General features: G+C 58.8%; 1 protein-coding gene across 4 annotated transcripts in view; it reads left to right on the forward strand.

Moving 5' to 3' along the window:
• Abl1 (ABL proto-oncogene 1, non-receptor tyrosine kinase) overlaps positions 1-11,935 on the forward strand; it is a 125,610-nt gene extending 113,675 nt beyond the window's left edge. For 3 of the 4 annotated variants that reach the window (XM_026386215.2, XM_077797160.1, XM_026386217.2), the window contains exons 5-11: positions 849-933; positions 1,434-1,611; positions 3,200-3,384; positions 4,557-4,709; positions 5,905-5,994; positions 6,321-6,485; positions 8,531-11,935. In XM_026386215.2, coding sequence (XP_026242000.2) covers positions 849-933; positions 1,434-1,611; positions 3,200-3,384; positions 4,557-4,709; positions 5,905-5,994; positions 6,321-6,485; positions 8,531-10,245 — 2,571 coding nt within the window. In that variant the 3' untranslated portion in view covers positions 10,246-11,935. Of the gene's footprint in view, positions 1-848; positions 934-1,433; positions 1,612-3,199; positions 3,385-4,556; positions 4,710-5,904; positions 5,995-6,320; positions 6,486-7,595; positions 7,851-8,530 lie in introns of all 4 variants that reach the window. The other variant, XR_013343457.1, reaches the window with a different exon arrangement.
• Positions 11,936-22,720: the final 10,785 nt, after the last annotated feature.

Consider the following 22,720-nt stretch of genomic DNA (forward strand, 5'->3'; position numbering starts at 1 on the left):
GCCCAGCACCCTAGGTGCCGCATTGCGGAGCGACCTTCTTTGGCAGTGCAGACTGTTAGCTTTTCATCACTGAGACCAAGACACCTGGCAGGGAAACCGTAGACAGGAGAGGCTCATGCGACCTTGGTTTTAGAGCCCTGGGTTCTTGGTCAGCCAGCTCCATTGCTCTGGGCCTGAGGTGAGGCAGAGGTGTGTGGAGGCAGGCCGCTCACCCTGTGGTGGCCAGGAAGCAGAGCGAGAAGGGGCAGGGGCAGCAGGGGAAATGCCCCCAGCCACATAGGGCCCCAGTGTCCCCCTCCTCCAGCTGTGCCCACCTGCTCACAGTCACCACCCAGCGAGTCCTTGCAAGCCAGGATGGACTAGAACTCAGGGCCTCATAGTCCAGTCCTCCGTCCTCTCCCTCCTGCAGCATAGGAACGAGGGGACACCTCACGCCTAGACCATAGCACAGACTCTGTCACCAGGTGTCCTCCCCCAGGCAGAACACTAAAGATTCTTGAAGTGGTGGTTATGGTGTGTCGGGAGCCCCAGGAGAGCAGCCACTCCACATCTCTCACACAACAAACTCCTAGGGTGGAGGGTCCGGTCAGTGTCTCTGGTACCACGTGTGCAAGCCACCTTTGAACCATGGCCCCGGGAAGGAGTTCACAAGCTCGGGACAGAGGGGAAAGCCAGTGCCTCCAGGGGAGTCACCCATCCATAGCAGCGGGACCGTAGACCGGGTGGCCCCAGCTGAGTGGACATTGAGGTTCCAGCTTATGTGAGCCGATCAGGCATGCCTGCCTGCATGAGCATGTCTCTGCTGAGGTGATGTCACCACCGTTTTGTTCGCTCCCTTCCTTCTGCAGGAGGACACTATGGAGGTGGAAGAGTTCCTGAAAGAAGCCGCAGTCATGAAGGAGATCAAGCACCCGAACCTGGTGCAGCTGCTGGGTACGTGGGGCGGCAGAGGGAGCACCGAGGGACACAGGTGCTACAGGAAGAGCCCACAGCAGCACTCCCCTAGGGTTTTGAGCGACACGCTGACTGTGTGTGTGTGTGTGGGGGAGGGGGTTGTATGTGAATCTCTTATTAGCTGCTGAAACTTGGGGATTTTCAGGCGCTTTCTCATTGAAGTAGATGGACGTATACGTGACATAACCATTGCAGACAGCCTGGCCGTGGCCTGGGTCCCTGGATGTGGGGCCTGGCCTTCCTTCCTGTCTCACCGGCAGTCTCTGCCTGTGTCAGTTCAGGCTCTTGGGCTTGAGGGAAGAGGGTGGCCACGCCCCTGGCACAGGAGCACGGTCTCAGGCGGCAGGTGCTTGGAACCATGTGAGAAGCTGGGCACCGGGCACAGGGGCAGAGTCGGAATCTGCTTCTGAGACAGGCCCTGCCAGGTATGTTCGGCTGGGCAGAGCCACATGCCAAAGCCCTCCGTGTCCTGTTGGCAGGGGTCTGTACGCGGGAGCCCCCATTCTATATAATCACGGAGTTCATGACCTACGGGAACCTGTTGGATTACCTGAGAGAGTGTAACCGGCAGGAGGTGAACGCAGTGGTGCTGCTGTACATGGCCACGCAGATCTCCTCAGCCATGGAGTACCTGGAGAGGAAAAACTTCATCCACAGGTAGGCCACCTTGGCCAGGCAGGCGCCTCCTCTGGTGTGAGTGCTGGCTGCCCCAGGCCTCAGAACAGGGACACACACAGAGCGCCCTAGGCATCATCCAGGATAGACCCTGGACCGGTGGAGCAGCTCATCCCCAGAGTAAGAATCATGTCACTCCAGAGCCGTTTTGGATAGTGGAATAGTAAATGAAGCCCGTAGGAGGTGTCCTTCCTGACATCACCACTCCCTTGGGGACCGAGTGCTCACTCACTATTCCTCCAAGGCCAGGTTTGTTGGTGATGCCTCTTCTGACAGCAGCTTGCTTTCATTAGAGCTCATGGTTACAGCAGTGCACAGGTTGCTGCTGCCTGGTTCAGGGACATTTCCTGATGGTCAGAACTGCGTGTGTACAGACCTGAATTAGGGGCTGCTGGTTCAAGGCCCGGAGCATCAGGCCTTCAGAAGAGCTGAGGTGCCATGGTGTCACACTTCCAGGTGGACGTGGCTTCTCAGAAGAGGGATGCCCACAGGACAGGACCTGGTAGGCTTTGCCAGAGTCATTTGTGTGAGATGTTTTCCATGCCGCTGTCAGCCTTTCCTACCCAGTTAACTCAACTGTGAAACCTCTACATGAGATTTCTTAAAGAGCGCGTGTGAAATGCTGCAGTTCCTCCTAAGGCGGATTTTCCATGCTCCATGAGGCCCAGTCCAGATGCTCCTGTCACTCAGCACAGCAAACCTCTGATGCTGCAAATTGAGATTTCTTGACTTATGGTTTGCGTTGCATGGCTAGGTTTGTCCCCTCTCCATTCAGGCAAACTTTTAAGTGCTTTACCAAAATCCTGTTAGGACCACTCCTCTGTATTTAATCTCTCTCATTGCTGGTGACCAAGCTGTGTCTGCAGCAGCGCCTTGAGCTGTGCCTGGCCTTACCCCTGCCTTCCACTTTGCCTGGGATTTCATGGTTAACATCCATGAACCAAAGATCAGACACCCATCTTCCTGGGAGAATTGAGGTGAGAGGGAGCGCATTAGGCCAGAGAGAGTTTTTAAAAGAGTGAGTCGGGTTGCACCAGGAAGTAGAGGAGAGTAGGGAGCCAGTCTGAGTGGAGTGCTGCAGGCTGGACTGTGCTCTTCATGTGGAGTCAGGCCAGGTGTGGGAGGCTCACTCTGATTTGCGTTTCCTGCACTCGGGGGTCTGGCTGAGGGCTTGCTCCCTGGGCCTGGCACAGCCTAGCAGTTGCCACACTTAGACAAGCCCCTGTGCTCTTGGAGCCCGCAGAGGCACTTTACGTGTTTTATCACTTCTCACAGCAGTCCTGAGAGGTGAGCATGGTTACTCTTGTCTTCACTTTATGGCTGAGTCCCGAAGTAATTAACTTGGTCCAGGTCAAGGCCCAGAGGGCCTGCTCCCAGCACCAGCTTCTGCTGCTCTCAACTGTGGTGGAGCCCCAGCAGTTTGCTGAGGGACTGGTGCTGCCCCCTGGCACGTGCTGAAGCTTCCTGGGACCAGACTCCATGTTCCCAGTGTCGTGTTGCACCTCTGCCTAGTGGTGGTGGGTCTGGATCCAGCCAGAGGCCCTCACAGATGAACTCCTTCCCTTCTCAGAGATCTTGCTGCCCGAAACTGCCTAGTAGGGGAAAACCACTTGGTGAAGGTGGCCGACTTTGGCCTGAGCCGGCTAATGACGGGGGACACCTACACAGCCCATGCTGGAGCCAAGTTCCCCATCAAATGGACTGCACCTGAGAGCCTGGCCTACAACAAGTTCTCCATCAAGTCTGACGTCTGGGGTGAGGCCCTGCCAGGGCGAGCCTTCAGTGCCTCCCCTGCACCCCGGCTTCTTGCCTTCCCTCTTTTTCTCTTCATTACTTCATTCCCTGTCTTATTTTTTTTTCTTTCTTTCTCCTTTTAAAATTCCTTTCTCCCTTTTTCTTTCCAAACCCTGGTAGCCCAGATAGCTTACTGACTGCTGGTGTCCGTGCCATCTTATGTTCACTGCTTGGGTTTGCTGGGGCAGCCAGCTGGCCCTACAGGTACCCAGAACCTTCCTCTGGGCAGGGAATTTTGCTTAGTGTGGTTTGGGCATTTAAAAGGACACTTGTTTCTCAAGTCTCATGTGGCAATTACCTATGTTTATTTTTTAAAGAACTCTTTGTTCAGACAACTGTAAGCACACACTGAAGAAGACAGCCAGAATGAGCACCTGTACCCGTCAGCCAGCCGTAATGGTCACTGGCTCATGGCAGTCTTGTGTGATCCACCCTGCCCACTCCCTGCCCCACGTTGTCATGAAGCAAATCCCAGACTTCCTATGTTCTGCACCAGATATTTCAGTATCATCTCTTAGAGATGAGTTCTATTAGCATAACCACAGTGCTGCCCTCAAACTTGGTGGAATTTCTGAATATTATCAAATATCCGGCGTTCAAATTTCCAATCATATAAAAATCATATTTTCTTTCACAGTTTGAACCGAGATTCAAATATGGTTCACAGTCCTCCACACCTCTGTGTGTCTGAGACTGTGAGATAGTCCAGGTCCCCTCCTGGCCTAGACTTGAATCATGCTCCTCTAAGGAGTCCTCAGTCCATTGGTGGAAAATGGGATTTCAAGTCTTTTAAAAAAATTTTGTGAAATTTTTAGAGTTGGAAGCCCAGGGCTTAGAGATAATCCCATATACCCAGAAACCAGAGGTGGCCTGCTGCAGACGCAGAGCTGTGAAAGAAGGTGGGGCCCTCTGCCCCGTGGCCCTGCAAAGGCTGCTTCCCAGAGGGGCTGACCTGGTCACCCTCTCTCCTCAGCCTGGCTTGGTCTGTGGTGGGAGTAGACAGTCCCATCATGCCCCGTGGGCCTGGGTTGCAGGTCAGTCCCTGGGCTGCTTTTGAGGGGTGACTTCTGATGTCTGCCGTACAGGATGCCAGACTTCACACCTCTCCATGAGCCTGTCTCTGTTTCTTTTAGCATTTGGAGTACTGCTTTGGGAAATCGCTACCTATGGCATGTCTCCTTACCCGGGGATCGACCTGTCCCAGGTGTATGAGCTGCTGGAGAAAGACTACCGCATGGAGCGGCCGGAAGGCTGCCCTGAGAAGGTCTACGAACTCATGCGAGCATGTGAGCTTCCCCCGCACGTTCTAGAAAGCCTGGGGGGTGAGAAACTCCAGGGCTGGCAGAGTGCACATGCAGCGGACAGTGGGGTTCCCGTGGCTCTCTGCTCCCATGTTTCAGAAGCCCCTACGGCAGCAGCTTGACATACATTTTGAGACTTTCTTTAGTGCTCTGTACTCCTGCAGTGACATACCTCTGAGTTGTTTTGTTCTCATTTTTCAATGGGATAGATGGATACCAAACCCAGGCTTCTCACTGATTAGTGCGGATTCCTGGGCCTGCCTGAGCCCTGCGCTCCATTGGCTGAACCTGCAGGCAGTGCCACCCAGGCAGTTTCACACTGCTCACGCGTGTCGACGCACATGTATTTGGACGGTACACTTGTGTGCTTCCTGTGTCTGTGAGGAGTGTGCTCCTTCGTTCCTCAGCTTGTGCTCCGCTGGGTGTAACAGGACACCTCTCCTTGTCCGGACATCAGGTCTCTCCCAACCCCCGCCTTATGTCTTCGTGGAGCTGCCTAGCTTTCCATTCAGTGACTTCATCTGTCCCTCCAGCCCTCTGGGGACAGGTTTTGGTGGTTTGTGTACTTGTGTGGTTCTCACCACCATGAGCAAGGCAGGAATGAGCACCCTCGTGTGGTCTCTGTGCGCTCACCTGGTGTCTGAAAGCTGCATTGTTCAAAGAACTGTGTGCGTTTTAAATTTTGATAAAGTGTGCCAGGTTGTCATCCCGAAAAGGCAGTGCCAACCTGCACTGCCCTCGGGAGCACCTGAGAGCAGCCACGTGCTCCCACCCTGGCGTTTTTGCTCTTCATCCTCATTTGGTCTGTTTTAATGGTGTTTCTCCACTGAGGAAGTTTCAGATTTGGGTAACCGGGAAGTAAGGTTGAGATAGGAGCAGGCTATTTGGCTTATTAACTCTCAACACCTACGACAGTGGGGCTGGGAAAATACATTTATAAATGTGGTTTTTAGTGTTAGTGTCTCTCTAGGGTTTTGCAGTTCATGTTCCTGACAATTGGTAATGTCTTTTCAAATTCTTAATGTCTATAATGGGACACAGTGGCGTTTGTCACTTTAACTTGTGACAGAACCATGTGATAACAGGCTTGGAGTCCCTTTTCCAGACTGCCCCTTAGGAGTTGCTGGCCCACACTTGTTAGCAGGGCTGTGGATGGTCTGACCCGGCCTTTTCTCTGTAGGTTGGCAGTGGAACCCCTCTGACCGGCCCTCGTTTGCTGAAATCCATCAAGCCTTTGAAACAATGTTCCAGGAATCCAGTATTTCGGACGGTAAAGGCCCAGGGTGCCTGCAGTGGGGTGCCCGTGGGGCTGGGCCTGCCAGACACGGCTCCAGCCTTCAGCCTCTAGTTTCCTCTGGCAAAAGTGCCCGGGTCAGCAAGTGTTCTGAGCCCAGAAAGCAGGCCACAGGTGTTGGCACTGGGCTCTTTGGTGGCCCTGCAGAGTTCTGGAAAATGCTCAGAAAGTGCTGTTCCTTCAGCGTCTGTGTCCCTTCTCTGTACGGCATTGATGCCCACTGTGTCTTAAAAGGCAAAGGGGAGCCCGTTCTGAGCTGCACTGTCGCTGATGGCTCTGGGTCTTGTTTGTGTGATTCTCAGAAGTCGAAAAGGAACTGGGGAAGCAAGGCGTTCGGGGAGCCACGAGCACCTTCCTGCAGGCCCCAGAGCTGCCCACCAAGACCAGGACCTCCAGGAGGGCTGCCGAGCACAAAGATGCCACCGACGTGCCCGAGACGCCCCATTCCAAGGGCCAGGGGGAGAGCGGTACGTTCCCAGCCACCCACCCTGTCAGGGAGGCTGTGCATGGGCCCACACTGAGGGAAGGTGTCCCTCATTGAGTCCCGCTCTGGACAGAGGAAGGCTCTCCTCCCGCACAGCACCACCCTACCCTGGGAATCCCTCAGGGGCCATCAGCTTCCTGGTCAGCTCAGTCAGAAGGCAGAGGTGTTACGAGGCCTCGCATCTCTCATTCACCACATTTGGAGGCATCTTTCAGGGCCAATGCAGCAGTGGTAAATATTGGACCAAACAGAGCAGCTGGTTGTAAAGGCAGCAATAGGAGCTGTCCACTCGGGCTGAGTGGAGCCAGCAGATGCCTGTGGAACAGCCTCTCCCTTGTGGCTTCCGAAAGAGTGTCTTTGTCGCACACTTACCCAGAAGAACCCCGGAGATGGGATCAGTTTAGGGCGGGCCTCAAGATATTACCAAGGATGATATTAGCAAACATTGGCCCAGTGCTCCTGTACACGTGCCAGGCTCCGCTCTAAGGTAGCAGGTGCCTCCAGAGTCGGAAGACTGGTTCTGCTGGGGATCACTGGGTCCAGGTGTCTGAGTAGGGCCAGGCATCTGGGTTCACAGAAGCTCCTGGCAAATGCTGGTGGTGGGCCTGATGCTACCAGCCTGGGCGAGTGGGAAGGGGCAGGATAAAGCCAGTTCTGGTGGAGGTCTGCAAGGGCTGTTTACTCACCGCAGAGCCCACAGACCCAGTAGGAAGGGCTGGAAGGGTCAGCCTCCGCAGGAGTGGCCATGTGCAGTTGCACTCCCCGGCCACCTGCAGGCTGCGGCCCGCAGCCTGCCTGGAGTCCTCAGCCTTCATCCTGTGGTAGTCCCATGACTGCGGACGGGGGAGTGGCAGAGGGGAGGGGCCACGTGGTAGCGCTGTTAAAAGCCCAGTGGTCCACAGTCGTGTTCCTTCACGCCCATCGGTGATCTTCTGAGGGGTGTTTTGCTGTGTATCTCATGATAAGCCAGGAATGTCAGGTCACTCTCCTGCCCTGAGACAGATGTGTAGAATTTCACTCTTTAGTTTTTTAAATCTTTTTTTAAGTTGTAGATGGACACAGTATCTTTATTTATTTTTATATGGTGCTGAAGATCGAACCCAGTGCCGCACACGTGCAAAGCAAGCGCTCTGCCACTGAGCCACAGCTCCGGCCCCTAGAATTTCCCTCTTCACCTGCTTCTGCTGGTTTAAAGTTTGAGGAGGTCTCAGCCGTCTTGGATTCAGGTGCCTGTGTGCCACCTGGACTTGTGACAGGCACGCCCTTGCACCTCTGTTCTGAGCCCCAGGGTGCTGACAGCCAGCCTCTCCCCGCGAGGCCACCTCTGAGGGGGATTCCATCATTCAAGGTCAGGACCAAGCAGGTTTCGTATGGGGCTCCGGGAGTAGCTTAGTGGGAGAGCACTGGCCTAGTGTGGGCTAGGACCTGGCGTGACCTCCAGCACCACCAAGAAGAGAAAGAGCCCTCCTGTGAGCAGTGTTCATGTGTGAAGGAGGCCCAGGGGAAGTCCTGAGAGGCCACCCTGTTTCTCACACACCACGGCCTGCTGCTGCGTCCCCCTGTGGTATGCAGCCTCTCCTCTAGATGGTACCTCATGGGAACCTCCGCTGGCTGGCTTGCCTGAGAGCCACCATCTGACCCCTTGCTTGACCTTGTCATTGCTCTTACTGAGAGTGACATTGGAGGGACTCTGAGCTTTAGAGTAAACCCATGTTAAGACGAGGAGGCCAGGGCCATCCTGCACTTTGGGTCCTCTGTCTTCAAGGAGACTAACAACCATGGTGGCATGGTTGAGAAATTAGGTCCGGGAGCTCTGCCGTCATCGTCTCATTTACGTCCTCACGGGCTGTAGGTTTTCTCGTCCTGCATTTTACAAGTGGGAGAGTTCTGGGGTGAGTAGAGAAGGGCCCAGCAGCCTGGCTCGGGCAGTGATGCAGAGCCTGCCATCAGCCCGGGCCAGCCCGCACCCCACGAGGCTCCGCTGGGAGCTCCTGGCCCGGAGCTGCTCACCTCTCCCCTGTGTTTCAGACCCCCTGGACCCAGAGCCCACTGTGTCTCCACTGCTCCCTCGAAAAGAGCGCGGTGCCCCCGACGGCAGCCTGAACGAAGATGAGCGCCTTCTCCCCAAAGACAAGAAGACCAACCTGTTCAGCGCCCTGATCAAGAAGAAGAAGAAAATGGCCCCAACTCCTCCCAAGCGCAGCAGCTCCTTCCGGGAGATGGATGGTCAGCCAGAGCGCAGAGCGGTCAGTGAGGAAGACGGCCGGGAAACCAGCAATGGGGCGCCAGCTCCCACCCCCTCAGACCCAGCTGAGCCCACCAAGTCCCCGAAGCCCAGCAATGGAGCTGGTGTCCCCAATGGAGCCTTCCGGGAGCCTGGGGGCTCGGGCTTCCGTTCTCCCCACCTGTGGAAAAAGTCCAGCACGCTGACCAGCAGCCGACTGGCAGCCAGTGAAGAGGAGGCTGGCAGCAGCTCCAGCAAGCGCTTCCTGCGGTCCTGCTCGGCCTCCTGCGTGCCCCACGGGGCCAGGGACACCGAGTGGCGGTCCGTTACTCTGCCGCGGGACCTGCAGTCCACCGGCAGGCAGTTTGACTCCTCCACATTTGCGGGGCACAAGAGTGAGAAGCCAGCTCTGCCTCGAAAGCGGGCCAGTGAGAACAGGCCTGACCAGGTGGCCAGAGGCACCGTGACCCCCCCACCGCGGCTGGCAAAGAAGAGCGAGGAGGCCGCCGACGAGGTCTTCAGAGACAGCGCAGGGGCCAGCCCTGGCTCCAGCCCTCCCAGTCTGACTCCAAAGCTCCTCCGTCGGCAGGTCATGATGGCCGCTTCCTCTGGCCTCCCCCACAAGGACGAGGCTGGGAAGGGCAGTGCCTTAGGGGCCCCTGCTGCCGCTGAGCCACCGCCCCCCCTCAGCAGGGCGGGGGCAGGTGCTTCTGGGGTCCCCAGCAAGGCCCCGGCCGAGGAGTCCAGAGTGAGAAGGCACAAGCACCCCCCCGAGTCACCAGGGAGAGACAAGGGGAGGCTGTCCAAGCTCAAGCCTGCCCCCCCGCCCCCACCAGCCTCCACAGGGAAAATGGGGAAGCCCTCACAGAGCCCAGGCCAGGAAGCAGCAGGGGACACGGGCATCAGCGCCAAAGCAAAGGCCACCAGTCTGGTTGTAGATGCTGTGAACAGTGACACCACCAAACCCAGCCAGCCAGGAGAAGGCCTCAAAAAGCCTGTGCTCCCATCCACGCCCAAGCCACCATCAGCCACCAAGCCTCCCGGGACCCCCACCAGCCCAGCCCCTGGCCCCTCCGTGATGCCAGCAGCATCCTCAGCCCAAGCAGGTGACCAGCCTTCGTCCACGGCCTTTGTCCCCCTCATATCAACCCGCGTATCACTTAGGAAAACCCGCCAGCCCCCAGAGAGGATTGCCAGTGGCACCATCACGAAGAGCGTGGTCCTGGACAGCACCGAGGCCCTGTGCCTGGCCATCTCCAGGAACTCTGAGCAGATGGCCAGCCACAGCGCAGTGCTGGAGGCCGGCAAGAACCTCTACACGTTCTGCGTGAGCTACGTGGATTCCATCCAGCAGATGAGGAACAAGTTCGCCTTCCGAGAGGCCATCAACAAACTGGAGAGCAGCCTCCGGGAGCTTCAGATCTGCCCGGCCACGGCAGGGGGTGGCCCCGCAGCCACGCAGGACTTCAGCAAGCTCCTCAGCTCTGTGAAGGAGATCAGCGACATTGTGCAGAGGTAGCAGGAGCCAGGGGTCACCAGCCGGAACTGCTTGCAGCCTGCTAGGGCTTGCCCTGCCTGACAAAGGACCAGTGAGCCGCACTTGGCCCGGGGCTCTGCGCCAGGGGGGCACCAGGGTCCCACAGAGTCCTGCCCGACTACCTATCTTGTGCACCAACTGTCCTCCTGCACATCGCCTCCCCAGCCCGGCCCCATGAGCCACCTCTCCTGCTATCTGTGGAGTCCTCTCTCTGTGGACTGCAGGTGGCACTCTAGGGCCCACCGGGCTTGTCACCCCCTGGTGCTTGGACTCAGCTCTCAGGCCAGCTGGGAACAGCTGTGAGGATCACCCTGGCCTTGCTTCTCCCTGGACCTCCTGCTCCAGCTGGGCCTCCAGGTGCCGTCACCTCCAACCCCTGGAGGGAGCCTGCCTGCTGTCCTGACCTTCCACGCTGAGGGCCCCTTGTCTGGAGAACTCCGTCCCCAAGAGGTATGCACGCTGCACCACCCTCCAGTCACTGGTGAGCTCTCCAGTTCTCGCAGAAGGGACGGCTGTGGAGTCAAGGGAACACGGGGTGCCAAACCCAGCTAGCCTTGGAGGCCCAACAGCGGGGAGCCAAAGAGTGTCAGGCTGGGGGTCTTTACTCTGTGTCCTCCCAGCCTCTAGCTCTGGCTCCCTGTGACACGCACTGCGAATCCTGGATAGAAAGCTTGAGTGCTCAGTGGGTGCCCAGGGGGGTAGAAGTGGAGGTGCTAGCCCAGGGCTGGGTCTGGGCAGGTCTGTGGTGGCCAGGGGACCCTTGCACACATCCAGGTGCCCCAAAAGGCCTGGGTTTCTGACCAGTCTCCCTTCCCTCCCTGCTCCTCTGAGACACAGGAGGTTGTCATGGGGCCTCCCCTTGGTGAAAGGTAGTCTTCTGGAGCTCCTGGAGCATTTCAAAACTCTGCCTTCCACACAGCCACCTGACCCAGAAAGGAGCTGCCACAGGCCCCGGGCTCAGAAGGAATGCCCTGGCTCCCCCAGGCCCTCCCCAGCTCAGGCACCTTCAACTGCACATCTTTTATTTAATCACCGTGAGCAACACTTAGCCCAGTGTTCCCATGGGGCCACGAGGGACTGTTGAGAAAACCACAGACAGGAAACCCCAGGGTCTTCTCAGAGCAGGCCAGGCTGGCCGGGACCCGAGCCCAATGCAGAGCCTGGTGCCCCGGGGACGAGGCCGAGGCCTGCCTGGCCCCAGCTGAGGGGTGCAAGGTGCAGCTTCACGAGGCCCCACTTGCACACCAACCACCTAAACTCACATTTTACTTTTCTGGAAAAGATGGTTTCCTCTGGGTCGTTTTCATGGGGTCCTCACAGTGCCCCCGATGCCTGTGGCTCAGCCCGGGAGGCACCACCACACCGCCAGCGGCCTTGAGACCAAGCCACACACCTCCCGCTCCCCAACCACCCGTTCCACGAGGTACTGGTCTCTCCATGATGTGCCACTCTATTTTGCATTTATACTTTGGTATTACACTCTTTTATAGACATGCTCTTTTATAAACGACGTGTAAATGGTTTCCACTGTACTCCCTTCTGGATGCCCAGGGTGACCCTTTTCTCTCCCTTGGTCCAGTACATTTTGTTTCTGTATATGACTGTGTTTTTTTTTTTTTTTTTTTAATCTAAATCTCTCCTCTGTAGTATTTTTGAAATAAATAAGTGTTTATAAAATTGCTGGCACATTGCTCTGTTCTGTGACTCCTGTCATTCCAAGCCATTGTGTGCCTGTGGGGAGGGTGCCGTGGGCTTGGGGCTCCTGAGCTGAGACCCAGCATTGTTTCATGGAACAGAGGGGTGGCGGGTTCCCACAGTGACAGCCCCACCCACCCTCCCAGCGTCACCCTTGTCCTGGGGCCGATATTGCAGGACTCACTCGCCGTGCTGTGCGCTCTGGCCCCTCCGAGTCCTTGGCCCGCACTTGTTGGCTGCCACACGCCGTCTAGGCCCCATCTGACTGGCCGTGTCAGGCTGCCAGGGTCATTGAAGTGGGGGAGGAGGCCGCGTCCTGAGGCCCTCCCTTTTTCCTTTTCCTTCAAACCTACTTTCTGTTCCCACCCACAGCCCCATGTGCCCCACCCACATCAGCTATGCCGGGCATGGTCTTTCTTGGTGTGGACAAGGAGGAGCACAAGTGTCCTGCCTTTGGGGACCTCCACAGGACCTCTGGGTGGGGCTGCTAACCCTCCCTCCACCAGCCTCCACCCAAGCTGGGTGACACTGGTAAGGGGAGGTGGGTAGTAGCACTTCTGCTCATGGTGCCTTTGAAGCCCCAAGCTTGTCACTGGGCCCAGGCTCCACTCCCTCCACAGACACAGCAGGCGTGGGCCGCTGATGCGCACGGGTGGAGTCGGGCACCCGGCCTCCCGGGGCCTTCCTGCTGCTGGCAGGGTCTTCCTCAGGACTGGTCTGAAAAGAAGACACGGACCTGTCTGGTGGCGGCCACAGCTGGAGGCTGCTCCTTGTGTGCAAAGTGGACTGTTGTGTGGTCGTCATAGCGTCCTCAGGTGTGTTGGCATCTGTGTGAGTCAGCTGACACGAATGAGACCCGTCACCCCAGCCCATGTCCTCCCAAATGAGGACCTGCCACGTGTGACCTCACCACACTGAGCTTGGTCTGCCAGTCTAAGACCGTGTTTCCTTAAGCAAGTTGAGTGCTAGAACCCCTTGAGAATCTAATAGAAATTGTATTCTGTCTCCATAAAAATGTACATTTGCACGGGGGCGGCGTGTCTGGGTGACTTTGAGTCCTCTCAGGCCCTGAACCAGGAAGCATCCAGGGGCCCAGTGCACCAAGGGGCTGGCAGCCACTGTTGATGCTGTCACTGTCACAGAACAGGAACCTCGACACTGAAAATGGTGCAGTTGCTCCTCAGGGAGGAGAGGGTAAGCTACCGGGTGCTCACAGGGTAACAGTGGCACAGCGAGAGTGGCCCATGGCACGACCTGCCGGCGCCCACACAGGACCTGGGAGGAGCCAGCTGGGGGCGAGCTGTAGCTCCACTGTGGTGCTGCTCGGGCACGGTGTGGGGACAGCTCTGGGTCAGCCTGGATGTCACCGGCTAGTGGGTGTGTCACCACAAAACATGGTCAGCTTGAATTAATACACGTTGTGATGCACGCTGGACCTCAATGAAGGCTGTTCCTGGAGACACTGTCCCATGTGGAACCCTCACGTTGTCCTTCAGTAGAGCAGGGTCGGTCACTGCCCTCAGTGGGCACAAAAGCTGAGGTTTCTTGGTGGTCACCCAGCACCACTGCCTTGTGCCTGCCATAGTAACTAGCTAGAGAGCCTGTCCAAGACCTGGTCTGAGAGGGCGTTCCCAAGGGGACAACCAGCACCAGGTGACAAGGGCTTCATCAGGGCTGAGGTCTCAAGCAGCCTCTTTGCTGCAGCGTCTTCACACTGGAGCCAAATTAAAGGAGGTGACTCCCCTACTCACACAGCAGCTACCCCAGGAACCTTTTTTTGGGCTGGGCGCAGTGGCACGTGCCTGTAATCCCAGCAGCTCAGGAGGCTGAGGCAGGAGGATCTCAAGTTCAAAGCCAGCCTCAGCAAAAGCAAGGCCCTAAGCAACTCAGTGAGACCCTGTCTCTAAATGCAAAACAAAAAGGGCTGGGGATGTGGCTCAGTGGTCAAGCGCCCCTGAGTTTAATCCCTGATACCCGCCCTCCAAAAGAAGAATTTTGATTTTTGAAACATACAGGAAACTATAGACAGAAGTATTCTCCATTCCCTCGCCCCCCCCCACCCCCAGTACTGGGAATTAAACACAGAGGTGTCTACCACTGAGCTACATCCCAGCCCTTTTTATTTTCTATTTTGAGACAAGGTCTTGCTAAATTGCCCAGGCTGGCCTCAAACCTGCAATGCTCCTACCTGCTGGGATCACAAGCGTGGCCATTGTGCCTAGCTTTTCCATTCGTTTTATTTATTTATTTATTTTGAGACAGGGTCTCACTAAGCCTCACTAAGTTGCCCAGGCTGGCCTTTAACTTGCGATCCTCCTGTCTCGGCCTCTCAAGTCTGGGATAACAGACAGACATGGGCCACTGAAGGGCACACCAGGAGGAACCCCTTTCTGTGTCTGAAGTAAACATAGGGAACAGCTGGAGGTAGCTCTGGAGAGGAGCAGGAGCTGCCAGGCTGGGGGAGAAAGCTGGGCACTAGGGGGCTGAATCCCTGCTCCAAAGTAAATGCTTCCTGGGGCTGGGGATATGGCTCAAGCGGTAGCGCGCTCGCCTGGCATGCGTGCGGCCCGGGTTCGATCCTCAGCACCACATACAAACAAAGATGTTGTGTCCACCGAAAAAAACTAAAATAAATAAGTAAATTAAAAATAAATAAATAAATAAATGCTTCCTGAGTGTCACCTTCACCAGCCTGGAGGGGACGAGAGCTCTTCCCAGGGAGGACCACGGGGTGTGTGTGTGTGGGGGGGGGGGTGCTGGGAGTTGAGGAGGAAGTGCGACCAGGTGTCTTGGCAGTGGTGGAACAGGTCAGAGCCCTCGGTTCAACCTGCGAGCTCAGGTGTTCAAGCAAATGGGGCGGAGGAAACGATGGCTCTTAATGCTGAGGGGGTGGCCGAGCTCAGCCACTGCTTTGAAGCCTCCCGCCCCTTTTCTTCTTCCCAGGCCCCTCCACCGAGGCCAGGCTAAGTCTGCTGGATGGAAACCTGCCAGTGCAGACCCAGCGTGTGCAGGGCTGGGCGGAGGGCTCAGCTCCGCGTCCTCCAGGTTCTCAAGACCAGTGGCCAAGGGCTCCTCCTTTCTCAGAGCACGGAGGTTGGCAAGTGAAGGTGGGCAGGGGACCTGCTCCAGGGCACCTCTCTGCCTCAGCCTGGCCTGTCCACCTGGTCTTTGGTGAGCGTGTGGCTGAGCCAGGACAGGATCACTCCAGATTACTGTCCCCCACAAAGTGGACTGGGCACCCCAGGTGACTGAGCACACCTCAAGCAAGGGAACCAGTCGGAATCACATCGCCCCTTTCTGCCCATCCTTACAGATGATGCTCCAGGGGTTGTGTCCACCCCCTAGTGACATGTAGCAGGTGATGACCACAATGCTTTGCAGGAGTTCTTTTTTCCTGTGGTGCTGGGGGATGAAGCCAGGGCCTTGGGCACAGCAGGAGCCCTCTGCCGATGAGCTCACCCCAGCCCTCTGAGGGGCCTCTCGGTCAGCTCTTCCTCAGACAGGTGAGAGTTGAGGAGGATGTGCCTCCCAGACCCTGGTGCCCTCGGCTTGTCCCTATCACAGCAGCTCCAGGACCCAGGGCACACGGCAAGGCCGCAGGGCGCCTGTTTCTGTGTGGGCACAGTGGGCACCGGGAGAGGCAGTGTGCGGCGGGCGGGCACGGCTCTGACCCTGGGCTGGCCCACCTCACTCGCCATCCTCTCCGCAGGCGGCGGTTCTTTTGTGGCTCCGATCTGTTGCCTTAATGAAGTGGCTTTCCAGCTGCCGCAGACTGAGAGCTGCTACTGGGGAACATAGTCACTAATAGAAGGGAAACACTGGAATGCTCCAAGGTGCCAGCTGGGCCGGCCCAGGGTGGTTCTAAAAGGCTAATAAAAATCCACCAATTAATTGTGACAGCTCAATGGAAAATTATTCAATTGTGAACGGGGTGAGCCACAGTGCTGAGGGGGGAGGGAGCTGTTGCCATAGCAACATCAATAGGCGTCCTCAGTTCAGCAGCGCAGCCCGGGAGTGAGCAGCTTCTGACTGCTGCCTCTGACACGGGACGCAGGGACGCTCGCTCAGCAGCCTTTGAAGGGGCTGCTCTTCCTGGCTGCGGGCCTGCAGCCACTCCAGGCTGAGCGCCAGCCTTTCCGGGGGTGGGGGTGTCATTTCCCTAATGCTCCCTGTTCTGAGGAAAGCGGGGACCAAGCAGCAAGCGGAGGAGGAGGGAGCCGGCACGGGGCTCCCTGTACCTTTGACCAGCTGCCAATTAAGGGGATGCGAGGAGAGGTCTGCCAGCGCGGGCGGCAGATTTCCATCTCCCCAAAGCAGAGGCGCTCAGAGCTTAGGCAAAGGAAGTTTCTGGGGCCCTGAGGACCTGGGGAGAAGCCGGCATTTCATTATGACTTCACAGTTGTCACAACTTTTATTTCAAAAGATACACACAACACATCCATATTTTGAGCATTCGAAATGCAACCCTGCTACAGCAAAAACGTGTTCCTTCCTGGTTCATCTCCCGTGGGGTTCCGGGCTGGCAAACACCGCCCTCCAGGGGGGACAGCCGCAGAGGGGTGGCCGGGCAGGGGGGTGGGCTGCGGTCTGAAGGTGCTCAGCCAGGCAGGTCCTCTTCCTCAGGGACCTCGTGTTAATGGGGAGAAGGAGATTGTCGCCTTGCTGTGTCGGGGCTCCCCGGTCTCTCCTCCGTACCCAGGGATTGTGCTCGCTGGCCGATGCACTCGAATGCCAGCTGCCGGCGTCCCTCTGGAGACTGAGGGAACCCGATTACCCCGCAGTGACGGTCCCCCTCCCGGCTTGCCGCACAGCCGCTCGCTCGGCCACTCACCTCCGGGCCCCACAGCCGCTGCTCCCCCCGTGGCCGAGGGCCACCCGGAGCTGGGCAGGCTGGTGGCTCCCCGCCACGACTCCTCCTCGCCTTTTCCTTTTTTCCTCCTCAGCAAAGTTAGAAGTCAAAAGCAAGCGCCCACCTCGCCGTCCCCTGCTCAGCACCCGACGGGAACGCCCCATCTTCTCGGAGTCTGGGTCTCGGAGGCTGAAGGAGGAGGGCAGGGGAGACGTGGGGCGCCGCCCCTCGAGAACGCCTGGCCCTCCGACGCCGGCCAAAGCGGAAGCTGAAGCCGCCTTTCTTCCTGCTGTAGCCACTGAGCTCCTCGGCCAGGCTCTCCAACAGGCCACCTGCCTTCTCGCCCGTGGCCTCACTGCCGTCCTGCCTGGCGAGGCGGAGGCCAGCCTGCCCCCCACCGGAGGCCGGCAGCCCCTCGGCCCTGGCCAGCGGGGCCTGTGCGTGCGGTGCTCTTGGCCACCTGGAGGGGCCCCACACAGAGTGGGGTCTGGACCCCTGGGCCAGGTGGGCCCAGCTCATACCGGCTGCGATGGCACCCCCCGTGTCTGTGGGCTCCCTCGTGTCCAGCAGAGGGAAACAGGCTCCCAGCGGCAGGAGGAGGAGGAAGGGCACGGAGAGATGGCTCCTCACCTGACCAAAGGAGAGAGGGAGAGGGTCACGGCCATGCTGTGGCCACACTCAACAGTCCATCAACTGACTCCCAAGGCCTGGGTGACCATCCAAGGGTGGTCATTACCCAGCTGGGTGGCCCACCTGAGCCCAGCTTCCAAGCAGCCTTGGGGACCAGGCCTTTCTTTTCTCAGCAGGCTCAGGAGTTGACTGTACCAATTAGGCTGGTTCTCACTCTCCCGCGGTCCCTGCCACACAACCGCCGCAGCAGCTTAGCACTGTCACACTCAGGCTCTGAACGGCTCAGAGCAGTGCCCAGGCAGCCCCGAGAGGGCTGCGGGAATTTGGATTCATTTCCTTTCATGATAATTATTGACTCTCGGGCCCTATCATCTCAGAGCCACGGGGTAGGAAGTGAGAAGTGTCAGTCTCTCTGTTTCCACTTGACAGCGAGTGGGGCTGGTAAGCTGGTTCCCGGGATCCTCTGCTGCTGGCTCTAGCTCAGGAACAGGTGGCTCCTGAGAGCAGGAAATTGGTGGCCCTGCCCTAACTCAGACACTCACCTGGGGGGGAGCAGGTGACCTGACCGATCCTCCACACGCACAGTGGGCATGCTGGGCCTGAGCTACAAGCCTTCCCTGCAGGAGCACGCTGCTGCTTCATGGTAAACTGTCACCAGTGTCATTCCCACTTTTTCAGGCAGGAAATCACCAGAAAGGAAGAAAGATCATGCCCAGGTGCGGGGCCGGAAAGTGGAGTCTCTGAACGCCTGGTTCTCGTGGCTGGGATGGTTTCTTGGGGTGCCAGGCCCCTCTGAGATCAGGGGTGTCATCCCCATCAGCTCAGATGGGCCACGTGAGCGTCCAGGGTCCCACAGCTTCTAACTGTGCTGGACCCAAGTGTGGCCCACCCTGACCTGCTGCTGTCCCCCATGTGTGACTGTCTAAAACAAAGAGACCTCCCTTGACACTAAGCCGCTCTCTTCGCCCAGAGGAGACTTTTTGGTCATGACCGAGGGTGAGCAGAGCTGGCTCGTCCTCTGAGTAGTGGCTCTGAAGCTGGAAGAGAGAGCACCCGCTTTGGAGAAGAGCTCCTTCCAGAAACTCCCCAGGGCTCTCTCCAGAAACGGCTCCTTGAAAACATCTCACAGTGAGCTCAGCCAGAAAGCTTCAAAGAATCGTCAAAGCAAACTTGCTCCCTGCCCAAAGCAGGTTCTCCTGGGCTCCCTCCCCCTGGGGCTGCCAGGGCAGCCCCCCGACAGGAGCTGGCTGTACCAGTCAGGCTGGCTCTCACTCTCCCATCCGGGCCTGGTGGCGTGGGCAGTTCTCTGCAGGGGACAGGCCCACACTGCCCATGCTCCTGGTAGAAAGAATGTGCACCCGGAGCAGCCCCTCCTGGGAGGGGTATACCTGGGGTGCCCTCCAGGCCTCGGGAAAGGGCACATCTTGACGTGGAGCAGAATGTGGCCACTCTCCCCTTTTGGGGAGTCAAGACCCCTTTGAGAACCTGGGAGAAACTGGGGAGCCTCACCACGGAGCACAGGGAGGCCCTCCGTTCCCAACGCCCAGAAGTGGCAGGAAGAGCACTGTGGAAGAAGGGCCTGGCCCTGGCAGAGCAGCTGTGGCAGGACCGGGTCAGGTCTCCCCAGTGCTGGGCCTTTCCCATGCCCTGGTTCCGGGTGCCCACTGCTGCCCGCCCATGCCCAGCTCCTGCCCTGAGGGCCTTCCCACAGCTCCTGCCGGGACAGGGCTGTACTCACCATGCCGCCGGCTACTCCCGGGAGGGGCGTCCCTGCCTGGCTCTGGGCTTGGCGGAGCTCCTTGGGGTCCCTGTCTGGGAGGCCAGCTTTATAGGCCCCCAGGCGTCCCCCCCCCATGCTGCCTGATTGCCGCGCATTCCTGACCCTGGGATTCCTTTGGGAGCACTGGTGGTGAAGGAGGGGGCCGTGCTGCCACACAATGCAGGCCCAGCGCGACAGGATGTGGCCTGATGAGCGGGGCAGATGCTGCCCTTTGGAGCAGAGTGGCCACATCATTAGCTGCCCACCGTGGGCACCACCACCAACCCTCAAGTCCTCGGGCTGCAGCTCCCAGGCCACTCTTAATAATCCAACGCACACGTCTCTGTGGGCCAGCCTCGCTCTCCGAGGAGATGGGGTGAGGGGATGCCACCCCCCACACTCCCGCCGGCTGCTCTAGTAGGAAGTCACACACCCTGAAGCCAGCGATGGCCTAGGCCGCTCCCCTCTCCCAGGAAGGTGAGAGGTGCTGCGCCTCACCTGCCGGAGCCCAAGGCGAGGCTGGCAGTGGGCGCTCTGTTGTGGGGCCAGCTGGGCCCTCTCCAGCCCAGGCTCTCCCCCCTCGCACTCCCCTACCAGGCCCAGAGTGATACATTGTGTTCAAATTCTGCTGACTGTCCCACTGGGTGGCCATGGCCCTCTAGTCCCCCTGAGATCACCCTCTGAGAGTGATCCCTTCCACCTCAGGGCCACAGCCAGGGGACCCCAAGGCCAGGCTGTAAGAGAGTGTGGACAGTGGCAAGGGCGCCGTGTGGGTCATGTGGTCATCGACTCCTGCTCCTTCCCCACTGGTGCCCACAGTGGGGACACAGCCTCTGTCACTCCCAGCCTCCTGCCACCAGGTGGCTTCTCCCCTATGGCTCATGGGCAGGGTGTGCTTCCACCTGCTTCCCAGGGCCACCATCCACGTGGGGCACAGGCGGCTGTGGGGAGCCACTGAGTGACCCCGCCTTCCATCCTGAAGCGAGAGGCTCTGACCTATCACTACATTTCGTGGTGACTTGGGCATCGTCCCAGCTCAGGAAGTTGAGGGCCTGTCTTCAGGTGTAGGTGTGTCACCCGTGGAATTGAGCTACACTCTCCTGTTCCTTTGTGATCCTACCCCTTTGCCCTGTCCCCTTCTCTTGCTCTGCCCTTGGGTGTGACGGCAGACACCACCAGGCTAGAGCCAGCCCCTGACCCCTGACCCCTGGCCTCATTTGAATGCTTCTCCTCAATAAAAGGGTCAGCACGGGCTCCTCTCTCTCTCTCTCTCTCTCTCTCTCTCTCTCTCTCTCTCTCTCTCTCTCTCTCTCTCTCCAGACCCCTAAGCTCACAGGACCTGTCACAGGACCAAAAGAAAGAGGTGTCTGTCTCTTGTGTGGTCATCTCCTGCAGCCCAGCTCACCTGGAGTGACCCTGAGTGTTTAGTCGTGAGGACGCGACAGGAACTGCATGGTGGGTGCTGCGAGGCCGCTCCTTTTATTGGGGACCTGCCCTGGAAGCTTCCTGCGGGATCAGCTCTGCCCTGATGTGGCCACTGACCACTGCAGAGTCGGACGTTGCTCTGCTGGCGCCCTCGAGGGTGGACCGCACAGGGCTGCGTGGCTTAGCAGGTGGAGGCCGTGGGGCCCGCTCTCCAGAGCCAAGGGGTGTGGGGTTCAGCGTGGGCCTCCCTGTCTCCCCCACCCCGAAGGACGGCCCCACCCCGTCTGAGGAGCTCTGCAGGACGCAGCAGGAGGCTCCAGCCTCTGTCCTTGCCTGGCCCGGGTTGGCCCTGGCTGACAGTGGGCAGTCGTGGCCACTCTCCTGTGGCCTGGGGCTGGCTGCTCACACCAAGCTGGGAACTGAGCCCAGAGGATTTTCCAGGGGCCCCCACCCAGCTTGCAGGTCACCTGTGTCTCGGGTGTTGGGGGATGTGGACAGCCTTTGGACGCGTCCCTGGTGGCCTGAGGAAGGGGCTGTAGCTGCAGGTGCAGGGGCGTCTGGCTGGCCAGGCTGCCTCAGGTCTGACCCTGGCTTCAGACCTGTGCCCACGTGTGAGTGCGTGGTGGGGGGTGCTGGCTGTGGTGACACTGGCTGCTTATTTCCATAGATCCCTTCTGCGCTGTGAGGCTTGGGCCAGCAACATGACCTCTCTGTGCTTCATTCTTTGGGGTGCAGAATTTGAGGTCCTGGTTCCTAAGCTGTGCTTGGCAGGATGCCCTGGGCCAGCTGTGGGCAGGAGGGCAGTGTGGGCCCCTGAAGGTCACCCCACAACCCAAGAAATACTCAGCTTTGTCTTACTGGGCTCCAAGAAGGGCCCTAGGGCTGCGGCCTGTGGCTCTGGGTGGGGCACAGGAAGTGCCCTGTTGGGCTCACTGGGGCAGCATCAGTGGCCTGCCCGGAGCCCTGGCAGATGTTGGGCTGGGTGCCAAACTTCCCGGCTCTGAGGACTGGCCAGGCGTCCCCCAGCCCACAGCCTGGAAGGCCGGCTCCCGAGGCAGTCCCAGCTCCTTCCAGCATCCGGCTCCGCGACTCCCGAGCAGGGGGTGTCAGCAGTGCCGCAGCTCGCGGGGCCTCTGGGGCCAAGAAGGGACTCCACCAGGACAGGTGCCGGTCTGGGCCGCCTGGAAGCACAGGCCGCGAGGCTAGGCCCGTGGGCACAGCAGGGTCTGTGAAGGGCGGCCAGTGGCCTGGGGCTTTCGGCCTCGGGGTAGACACAGGGGACCCGAGGGGAAGCGACCTGGGGCAGGGGCTGGGAGGTGGCTCCTCAAAGGCTGAGGACGTCCTGAAGTGGACCAGGCCGCGTCCAGCCTGTCCCAGCTGACCCGCGGCCTGGGGTCCTGGGGACCACCTGTCCTTTTTCCTCCAGGCGAGGAAGCCGAGACGGGCGTGAGCGTGTGGACCTCAGACTCCCTGACCCGTGCCCCCCATGAAGCCACCTGTGAGCTCCGGGACTGGGGTCCTCACCTGGCCCCGCCACGAGCCAGCTGTGCCCTGGCCGTGTCCCTTGCTGAGCCGCGGGGCCCTGGGAGCTCCGGCAGCACTGTCCCCTCCTCCTGCCCGCCTGCCCGGCTCCCTCCTGCTCTGCTGGTGGCAGGTGCTCCTGGGACTGAGTCCCTGATGCCCCCAGCTGGCCTGGGAGCTGCAACAGAGCAGCTGGTTCTAGGTTGGGGGGCTAGTCGGGCCAGACCCCCAGGGGTGGGTGTGGCCTGTGGGATGCAGGTGGCCGTGATCACTTCTGCGGCTTGTGTGGACTGTTCAGGGCCCCCATCTCTGTCCCCTGTCACCCTGGGGCTGTCCGAGCCACAGGCCCCTGTGCCAGTTTGAACACACTTTGTGGTGGGTAGGACAGAGTGGGCTGGCATTCTGTGAACACGGACTCCAGCCTTGAACTTGCAATCCTCCTGCCTCAACCTCCAGAGTCACTGGGAATACAGGTGAGTGCCGCCGAGCCTGGTGAATATCAGATTTTATTCAATAAACCCAGAGCATTGTTCTATCCTCAAACCCCAATTGGTCTTCATGAGTAAACAGCCCCTGAG

Source organism: Urocitellus parryii, chromosome 4, assembly GCF_045843805.1.
Source record: "Urocitellus parryii isolate mUroPar1 chromosome 4, mUroPar1.hap1, whole genome shotgun sequence".
NCBI classification, from domain to species: domain Eukaryota; kingdom Metazoa; phylum Chordata; class Mammalia; order Rodentia; family Sciuridae; genus Urocitellus; species Urocitellus parryii.